General features: G+C 41.0%; 1 protein-coding gene across 5 annotated transcripts in view; it reads left to right on the forward strand.

The window, feature by feature from the left end:
• The window catches only part of FERMT2 (fermitin family member 2), a 101,006-nt gene extending 90,954 nt beyond the window's left edge, over positions 1 to 10,052 (forward strand). For 3 of the 5 annotated variants that reach the window (XM_019501405.1, XM_019501732.1, XM_019501570.1), the window contains 7 exons: positions 1,796 to 1,920; positions 3,263 to 3,369; positions 3,684 to 3,905; positions 6,703 to 6,723; positions 7,310 to 7,434; positions 7,829 to 7,970; positions 8,753 to 10,052. In XM_019501405.1, the coding sequence (XP_019356950.1) occupies positions 1,796 to 1,920; positions 3,263 to 3,369; positions 3,684 to 3,905; positions 6,703 to 6,723; positions 7,310 to 7,434; positions 7,829 to 7,970; positions 8,753 to 8,926 (916 nt within the window). In that variant the 3' untranslated portion in view covers positions 8,927 to 10,052. The remainder of the gene's footprint in view (positions 1 to 1,795; positions 1,921 to 3,262; positions 3,370 to 3,683; positions 3,906 to 6,702; positions 6,724 to 7,309; positions 7,435 to 7,828; positions 7,971 to 8,752) is intronic. The other 2 variants (XM_019501494.1, XM_019501653.1) reach the window with 1 other exon arrangement.
• Positions 10,053 to 10,466: the final 414 nt, after the last annotated feature.

Consider the following 10,466-nt stretch of genomic DNA (forward strand, 5'->3'; position numbering starts at 1 on the left):
GACCACACTGGCCCTTTTCCAGTCCTCCGGGACCTGGCCCGTGTGCCACAAGTGCTCAAATATTCTTGCCAGTAGCTGTGCAATGACATCAGCCAGCGCCTTCAGCACCCTCGGATGGAGCTCATCCGGGCCTGCTGACTTAAACACATCCAGTCCTTCCAGGTGACTCTGCACCGTGTCAGGGTCAACGCTTGGTGGTCTGGCACCCAGCTGTTGCCTCTCTACGAACCCATTGTGAGCCTTGTCTTGCCCCTCGTTTAGGAAGACTGAGGCAAAGACCTCATTGAGGAGTTCAGCCTTGTCCCCCCTGTCTGTCACCAATTGCTTTTGCCCATTCAGTAGTGGTGCTATACCGCCCTGGGCCTTCCTTTTACTCCCTGTATATCTGAAAAACAATTTTTTGTTATCCTTAACTTGGGATGCCAACCTGAGCTCCATGGTAGCTTTGGCCTTTCTAACTGCCTCCTTACAACTTCAAGCTAAGGAGGTATACTCCTCTTTAGTGATCTTTCCCTGTTTCCACTGCTTATATGCCCCCCTTTTTGCCCTTAGGCTAAGGGTCATAGATTTGACTAAATACAGTATTTCAGTTTTAAACAAACCCACAGAGGTAACTCCTGGATCCCCATCTTTCTAGTTCTGGCTCTAATTAGCATCTTCTCATCTTGAAACTGCCACGTCTGCTTCATTTTAAGTGGCCGCATTTTGATCAAATCTGTTGCTACAGCTTGAGACAATGGGGCTAAATTGTGTTTCTTTAGCCCTCAAACTAAACAGAAAGCCAAGTTTCTGTAAGTTTTTGGCAATGGTCTCAGCAAAAACTGCTGCAACTTCAAAGGCAGCAGATGTAGATTGAAACCAGAGTGTATTCTTTTTGTCATCTGGCTTTCTACATAGAATATCTTAAATGCAAAGAAGTCTCTTCACCTCATAAAGAGGCAAGAGTATATATTAGGACTTGTTTTTGAAACGGGGGGGCAAACAGTATTTTATGACAAGAAACACATTTTAACATCTTGGTCTTGGATGGAACACGACTCTTACATTCTTCTGACCCATTTTGCTGTGCGAAAGTTAAAAAAAATCATAAAAGAGCCATTGGCATCACCGGGGCTCAACACATTTACCTTGAACCTCCCAGCAAGATGACTCAGCTTGGTAGCCAAACCGTTCTGCCCTGCCCTGCCCCCAGCACTTTAAAGGAATGTAACAGGGGTCACAAAGGGAAATGTGGATCCAGGCATGTCAACAGATTATGGAAAAATGCGCTTGCACTTCTCCCCTGGCTGAAGACTGGGTATTTTTTGAAACTGGAGACTTTTTTTTATTGTAGAAAACAACATTTTTCCATGATTCATGGAGGTGTCTTTATTAGTACGTCTCTTGAGAGCCCAGAAATATTAATGGGGCCTATCTGGATACTTGTGCCCATGCAAGTGCTTGAATTAGAGATCCTAAGTTCATGGTTTCTTCAGGTTTAGTTTAGTTTAACAAATCTCACCATAGTGGGACAAAGAAAATAAGAAATGTTGAAATAACATTCAGTTCTTTGTTACTGATCTAGTGTTCCTGCAGTGTAAAGGGGTTTTTAAACCTTGCTGTGGCAACACTTGCATGGGGAGATGAGCAGGGGGAGAGTCTTGGTTTCCTGAATCAGGTTTGTCCATATGGAATATGTTCAAAGAACAGAAGGTCCATTTAAGAACCTAAGTTACCCAGCATCTCTTGTTTTCTAAACCTATTACTCAAATGAGCTATAGATCTAACGCAGTATATCCATCAACCTGTCTGGCAGGCCTAAGAAGCTGACGCTAAAAGGTTATAAACCATATTGGTGCACCTTCAAAGATACTTCTATTTCCTGCTATAAAAGCAAAGAAGAATCCAATGGGACTCCAGCTCACCAAATGAACTTAAGAGGTAAGGAAACCTCTTTTGATAACTTTATCCAAAACAAGTCTGCTACTGTTGTTTTTTATTCTTTAGAAATCAATAGTGTTGAATTTTATAAAAGAAAAACATGGGGCACACAGAGAGAGAGAGAGAGAGAGAGAGAGAAATCATGCTGAAGAAGTGTACTGTGTGCATCGGATGCACGTTGGAAAACTAAGCCTAGTTTTCTACCGTGAAACTATTCAAAGCTCATTGTTAAAGTCTGTAATTATCTGAACCATAGGTCTGACTTTACTGTAAAGCAAAAATAGGTTAAGAAGTATATGGTATATACACTTTGTAATTTTACCTTTTGTTATGAAAGCTATTTAGAAAATGAAGTATATAGTCAGCCTTTAAAAACAAGTTAGGACCAGCAAATAGGGTTTGTATATCAGTGCTTTTTCTAAATGCAACCTATTATTCTCTCTGTGGGCTTCCAAATCTTAATCAGATGCAGTCTACAAAGCTTTCAAGTTACATTAAAAAATCCTAATGCTACTGTCCCTTATATCCAGAAGTAACGTATTCCTACTTGGAAAGTTACGAGGCAGCAGAAACTGCGGACATACTTCATTTTTTGCCATGGAGACAATAGCCGACAGGCTGCCAAATGATCTCACACTACAGTTACAGAGATGTGCAGCCTGGAATAGCCTAGAATACCTTTTTGGGAGCTTTTGACATAGCTGCTTCTGACTGCATTTTAAAAGAATTCTGGAAACTGAGTTGAAGCCATGCCCACATGGTCTTGGATGGTTCAAGAAATCGGAGTCCTCGTAACTCTTAATGCTGAATATAAAAAAATTAATTGTTAAAAGAGACTGGAATTTAGGGAAACTAGCACCTTATCCCTAAAGACAGAAGTACCATGCCCCATCAAAATAATGTCATAGGATGACTGGTTTAGATTACTGACACTCAACCCAACACCCAAGGTAGTTTTTTCTTCCTCTTTTTCCTTCCGTTGGTTTGGAAATGATTCACTGCTGGACCCAACATGTTAGAGCCTAGGGTCTAATTCAGAGAGTTGGCAAAGTCCAACGGTGTAGTCTCACATTATTTTCTATTGCATCACACCCATTTCAAGCTGGCAGATAGCTCTGCCGTTCAGCCAAAGCCATCAATCTGTCCTCCATACTGTGTTTTGTGGTCATTGTCTAATATTCTGCCTCGGCTTTGGAAACAAAATGTAGCGTATATTTTACTTCTGTGGTGTCTTAAAACCATCATATAATTGAGATATTGTTCAATACCCTTAGATTAGAAATCTATTTTTTTTTAAGCCTGTGTGTATTTGTGCACTTTAATCTCTGGTTTTGTACTACAGGCTGTGAGGTTACCCCTGATGTAAACATCTCTGGTCAGAAGTTTAATATCAAACTTCTGATTCCAGTTGCGGAGGGTATGAATGAAATCTGGCTTCGCTGCGATAACGTAAGCGTTTTGCTTGGACTGTCCATGTATCTTGCCTTCTGCTTGCTTCCACTCATCCTTTACACTTACTGTTTTCCTTTTATTAAAAAAACAAACCAAAGAAACAAAATGTACAAATGGAAATGCTCTGTAACAGTCCTTGAAATGATTCGTGGGATTGGCCCTTCCTCCTTTTTCCTTACATTCCCTTGTCCTAAGCAATATACACGTTTTTGTATTCTGCCTGTTCTGATTCTTTCACCGAAAAATGCAATGAGCCTCTGTCCACGTGGGCAAGACAATGCTGATGACATGGACCTTCCCTTGAATTCCAGGAAAAGCAGTATGCACACTGGATGGCAGCCTGCAGGCTAGCGTCCAAGGGCAAGACCATGGCAGACAGCTCCTATAACCTAGAAGTTCAGAATATCCTGTCATTTTTGAAGATGCAGCATTTGAACCCAGACCCACAGCTAATGCCAGAGCAGATCACAACGGACATTAATCCCGAATGCCTGGTGTCACCTCGCTACCTTAAAAAGTACAAGAACAAACAGGTACTTGATTTTAATTGTTTTGCAGAAATCTTGCTTTTGACAATCCGGGCCCTGGGTCCCTTAAAAAAAATAATTAGTGACATGGCAAAATTCTCAGGGACATCTACATGGCTGGTAATTCACTCTAACTGGAGCAGATGGTGATGCATTTTAACAACAGTTACCCACCGTGTTTCTAAAAATCCTGTGTTCAAAATCTAATTTGTGGTTGTGATTGAAATTAAGAGACAGAAGCTTATCACATCAGTGATCTTAGCTGTTCAGGCCACATTATCTAAGAAAAGGTACTGAGTTTTTTCTGTGAGTTGATGAGCAGTAGCAATCTACCAAGAGTTTGATCAGTGGTGGTCAGTGATTTAAACACATTTTTTAACACCTTTTCACTAAATCATGGTGTAAAATGACAATACCTGCATGGTGCCAATAATTAAAAAAGGAAGAAATATGTACCTCTGAAAACAATCATTCATTTTAAAAAATGGGGATTTTTACTTTTTGAATGCTTGTAGCTATTCACTGCATGGCAGAGTCGGACTGTTTATGATGGAAATAAACAAATACTGTATTTTTTTGCATACAGCATGCCCCAAAATAAAATCCGCACCTTGTTTTTGAGAATAGGGGGGAAAAGATTTGTTTTCCAGAATTATGGCTTTATAGAGCAATGACACAGCTAAAAGTTCTGCGAGAATGTATGAGACCAAGGAGAAGAGACAGACCAGGAGTAGCTAGAAGGAAGCAAGATTGCCTGAAGAAAGGTTAGCTTGATTAGTGGAACACCAAGACACTTAAAAAAGAGAGATTATTGTTAACTAACACCTGTGGACTAAAGAACAGCGAACCATTAAATCAGCTGACTCCCTGCACTGCCTGCCGAGATGCCACCACTGCTGCTGGGCAGTTGGTTTTGAAGCAGGAATCAAAATTGGGTGCTTCTGTTCTGGGCAGAAACGTACTGGTAATCTTCCCCACTTAAGACTTGCACCCCAAATTGGAGCGGCTGATTTTTGGGAAAAAGCGTGTGTACTATGTGAGAAAATGCAGTATGTGGGTTTTGCAAGGAAATATGGTATTTTGGTACAAAAAAAGAAATAAAGATTGATTGCTGGCTTCTGAGTAAGTTTAACTGAAGTATGCCGCTCAAATAGTTAGTGCATCTGAATATGAACTCTGGAAGGAAGTTGCCATTCAGAAAAGTGGGGAACTGCAGCTTCTATTGGCACATAAGAGCTATGGAAAGGGAATTGTGAAATTCTCCTGGATATGCCTTTTATATAGCCACACAGATGGGGGAAGATGGCACATACAATGAGTTTTTGTATATAAAGTGTTGTAGACATAAACATAGCAAAAAGAACATACCTGAAAAAAAATTTTTCTTGGCGTGCATATGCGTTGATTTAAGAACTAATAGGTGCAGCATTGAAGATAAGTAGGGACATTTAAAAATTGTAAAAAAGTCACAATTAGCCCACAATTTATGATGGAAACTACTGATCCCCTTTGAAAATTAGCTGTGGTGGAAAACAACCTGTTCACCAAGATAGTAAGGATCCTCAACAGTTTTTCTCCTTTTTGTTTTGTTTGGTTTCTTCCTCCTTGCTGGAGGTTATGTAAAATTGCACTGAGAGAGTTTATCCTGCACGATGATGGGATGTAGGAGACCGGCATGGAGGAAGTGCAGCCCTAAGGGAATCGTTGGAACCGAGACTGGCGAGAGAGGAGCCCCAGACTACTGGATTATATTGATCTAGTGTAATTGCCAGGGGCAAATTTCTTACTAAGTGCAAATTTATCTGGAATATAAATTTACAACATCATTAAAATGATATTTCAGGTTTTCACTAATGCCTTCAATCTTGGTATTAGACCAATGATAGATAAGTCAATATGGACGTGCACATCCTGCAGCCTGCCTTAATTATTGTATCAGTTCCATGGACGGAGGAGCGGTTGATTCAAAAGTCCAGACATTTGATTTAAAAACCAACCTCCAGCCTGTTCATATTACTGTAACCTGACGTTGCATTAGGACAGGTTTAGGAAACGGGAAGTCAGTAAACAAAGCCAAACTGCTCAGAGTCCTGGGGCCCAGAGCAATACATGAATTGTTCTTGTGGCATCGGCCGCTTGGAGCAGAGAGTTTCTGCTGTTTTACTTTTAAGAGAAATTCAGTGTAGCTTAAACAGAAGATTTCAGTTACAGTTGCAGTCCCTAGAGCAGGGGTTTCTTCCAAGAACAGGTTGCATTAAAATTGCCATTTTCTTTATTTTTGCTTTGCTTGTTTGATGTTAGCATCGTGGACGGCACTGCGTGCTTTTTATTACATTCCAGGAGAAAAGGTAGCATGCGGATATGAGAAGAAAATACCTAAGTAACAGAAGCTGCTCTTGCCTTTTTTAACAGCAAAATGGCTTTGCACTCCTTATTAAACTGAGTACACTTGAGTTCTGTTCAAAGACCTTAAAATGAATGGTGAAAATGGAAATTTTCACTCTGGCTCTCTGGTTTGGCCACCTTTGAAATTCTGAAACATTTGTAAAGACTAAATAAATGTCTGAGACCATCCCATTTTGATGGATCTAGAGCAAGGGGTTGCTCTGTGCTTCTTTGTTCCCTTTTTCATGCTTGCATTCACTTTTTGCTGCTTTTTTTCTTCCTCAGGAAATGTGCATGTTATTGCTTGAACTTTGGTTTGCAGATAATTTACACTTTTTCTTTGCTTTGTTGCCATATTTCTGATTGCTTTTTTTTTCTTTCTGCCTCCTTTTTCTTTTCTTCGCATTGTCATCTTCAGCCAGGCTATATAAGAGACTTGGTAAGTGACAGCAAACCTAAAATTAAGATGTTTGATTTAAATAAAAATAGTTTAAGACCTTACTGCCCTGTGAGTTCTACTAGAACAAAACACATTGAGGAACATAGAAACCCTTAATTTTTTTATGCTGATCCCCAGCAAACTATGCTACAGAAGGGTTAACTAGAATCTTTTTTATGCTAAAAACTGGAATCCGTTCCCATCTTGCATGCTAATGTTGAATGTGTGTCCAAATAGTTGGACATGGCAGCTATGACTGGTATTTAAAAGGAAAAAGTCCAGAGGTACAAGGGTGAAATCAGCTCCATTTTATCTTTATTAACCATGATAAAAATGGCAGCTGGTGTTTCTAATACTCCATTTGATGTACAGTAATATAAAGGGTATGACTTGCAGTTCAGAAACAGTAGAACAGCTGTGTAACAGCATCAGTGACTTGTTAAACCTCCCGAAGACACTCTGAACTATCCCCTATTCATCTTGTTGCCAGTGGATCTAGTATCTTGATGCACACTTTTTTTTGCTTGTTTGCAATATCGCAAATGTAGCACCGTTGCCTAAAGGCAGTGTATCTAATTGCATTCAGATCACAGCCAGGATTCTGGAGGCCCATCAGAACGTAGCTCAGATGAGTCTAATCGAAGCAAAGATGAGATTTATCCAAGCTTGGCAATCTCTACCAGAATTTGGCATCACACACTTTATTGCAAGGTCAGTGGTTCCTATATATGGTAAGATAAAGCGTCATGCGTAAACAACTCGAGCTCTTTCCTGTATTTTTAGCTACCATGAGGCATTTGTAGTTGGGAATGATGTTGTTCTGTTGGACCAGTTTCTGTAAATGTTTGCGCATGCAAAACTCAGTCCGCACCCTGAATGTTCACATGTAAAATCTGAAATTGCTAATGTCAGTGGAAGGATTTGAAGCTGTTCCTGCATTAACTGAACTTGGCTGTAGCTTTTGAGCAGTCAGTCAGATCAGTGCCGGAAAAAAAGTGAATATTGCATTGGTTCCAGTGTGTGTTTTAGCAGGCAGGTCAGCAAGTGACTTTAAAGCATTTTTGCACATGTTTAAAAATTCTCTTTCTAAATCCACACATGGTAGATTCCAAGGGGGCAAGAAAGAAGAGCTGATTGGGATTGCCTATAACAGACTGATAAGAATGGATGCAAGCACAGGAGATGCAATTAAAACATGGCGATTCAGCAACATGAAACAGTGGAACGTAAACTGGGAGATCAAAATGGTAAGAGGATGTTGTTCCCCACATGTCCTTGGCCCAAACATACCTTGCAAGGCTTGGCTTGAATTAGGACTGCTTTGTGTCACTTTAGGAGAGAGCTAACCTTTGGCTGGGCCCCATCTTGTTTCATGGAAACATGCTGCTTCATTTCTTAAACTAAACAGTATAAGGGCTCCATGTCGGGCTTTACTATGGTCTCCTGCATCCCTGGGCTAGAGGGTTGTGTTGATGGTATCATTTGCCTGGCTGTATCTCTTGCTAATCAGTTCATGTTTTGCAGGGGAGGGGGAAGAGTCCCAAAAATAGTTGTAGTAAGGGCCTTATTCAGCTCCACTGTAAAATGCCTGCTTCTGCATTAGAGTTATAGAAGCTGCTTCTGACTTCGACCGGAGTTGAACCCGACCCCGGGAGGAAATCTTTCAGGCTATCACTGACCTCTTCTCACTGCTTCCAATGGGAGACTTGGTTACAGAGCCAGCATACACTGGTTGGAAATAGTCGTAATTTGGCAGAAAAGCCTGCCCTCCTCCCGATTTCTATCCAGTCAGTGTCTCAGAAAATAATCTTTGCTGCAGAGGAGCCATATTCAATTCTGAGGAATGAAGGAGATTGAAAGTGTTTGGGCCTGGAAAAATCCAGCTCCAGACCTGGTTTTGTTCAGACGGTCCCGGAAGCATCTGCCCTAAAGGAGAAACAAACCAGTGTAGGGACAGCCCAGTTCTGAAGCCAGCACAATTTGTTCCAGACCAGCTCGTCTTCCCTAACCTGTATGCCTTGCACTTCAGGTCACGGTTGAGTTCGCAGATGAAGTACGGGTGTCCTTCATTTGCACGGAGGTGGATTGCAAGGTGGTTCACGAGTTCATTGGTGGCTACATTTTCTTGTCAACGCGGGCAAAAGACCAGAACGAAAGTTTAGATGAAGAGATGTTCTACAAACTTACCAGCGGTTGGGTGTGAGTTTGATGTACTGTTTACAGAGAGAAACCCCCATGGCCATATTAAATATTTAACTTTAAAAGCTGTTGTTTGAAATATGCTGCTTAATAAAGTAAGCCTGAAGTGTATCTTTTTATTTTTTTTAATCATGAAAATTTTTGCATTACCCAGAGCAGTTAATACGTGCACTAATGAGCACTTCTGTTAATCTGCTATAACGAGACAGTACGTGAGCTGTGTTGTGGCACATTCTGCCTATAGCCTTTAGACACAAGCCGTGATGAGCCAGTCGGGATCTGATTTAACTGATGCAAGCTAGCCAAATTCATAAGAGAACTCTAAGCCATCTACTAGAAAGCTGTCCAGGCCTTAAACGATATGAAGTCTATTTATCATGTTTAATGCATGTGGTTTTTACTTTTGTGCTTTTTCTGTAAATTAGACATGTTTTCAAAGTTGTTCTACCTTTGAGTAGAAATTTGATGTTTAATTTCACACTACATGAACTGGCAGGTGCCTGATGCTATTTTGAAGATAATGTGTGTGGCCTTGAAGAATGTTCCTCTGTTAGTCTGTTGTAGCGTGATTTATTTGTTAACTTTCCTTTTGATAATCATTTATATTGTCTTTTTTTTTATTTTTACACCGTATTGTATTACAACACTTTTAGTATTCACCAGCATAGTCACTGTCTGCCTATGATATGCAAACCTTTTCATTATGATATGAAGTAAAGGTCTATGAAGTATAGGTTTTGTGTAACTAATGTAAAAACACAAATTTTATAAAATTGTACAGTTTTTTTAACTAGTCTCACAAGCCAGCTAGAGTACTGCATAGACCTAGTGCATCAGCATTAATGCTATTAGGCTTCTAAAAGATAAGGGTAGCAGTTTAGGAACAGATAATTGCAGTTCAGTACCTTTTTATCTAAGTTAAGTCTGACTTTTGTTAGAGCCAGGCCACAGTGTCTTTAATAGGCCTGCCTGGAGTCAGCAGGTCCCACCTGTGCACCAGCACCAGTGCCGAGGGAGCCTGACCCACCTCATGCCAAGGAATTACCAGTCTCGTGTCCCAGTAGCCTGTGGTGGAAAGACTACATATAAATGCATTGTATTTTAAATAAAAGGAAATCTTTTATTTAATATTCCATTTCTGGTTCCGGTTCTTTTGCTCTGCACAGTAAATGGGTTTACTGGCCTGGCCCGGTCCCTGGGGTTACACACGTTGTTGCTGCCAGGGCGTGTAGGAGCTGCACCATCCTCTGGCACGACAGGAGATGCAGCTGGCAAGGGATATTTAAGGTGCCAAGGGGGCGAGGGGTCTACCAGTGTCCAACAAACTGGGGCTCCTGCTGACCAGAGAAGGTGAGCTCCCAGGTGAACATGCAGAGACGACAGAGCTGCTCTTGCCTTCTTGGCTTCAGTCTTCTCAGACACCGTTCCCTCCCATCATCGCTTGAGGGCGGATGTGTAAATGACTGAAATCCCCATGTATCAGACTCATAGGCGCAAGGAGGGTGTTGCTGGCTCACAGCTCACCAGCAGGTATTCAGGGGACT

This window comes from Gavialis gangeticus, unplaced genomic scaffold, assembly GCF_001723915.1.
Source record: "Gavialis gangeticus isolate Ggan-Ray unplaced genomic scaffold, GavGan_comp1, whole genome shotgun sequence".
Lineage (NCBI taxonomy): Eukaryota > Metazoa > Chordata > Crocodylia > Gavialidae > Gavialis > Gavialis gangeticus.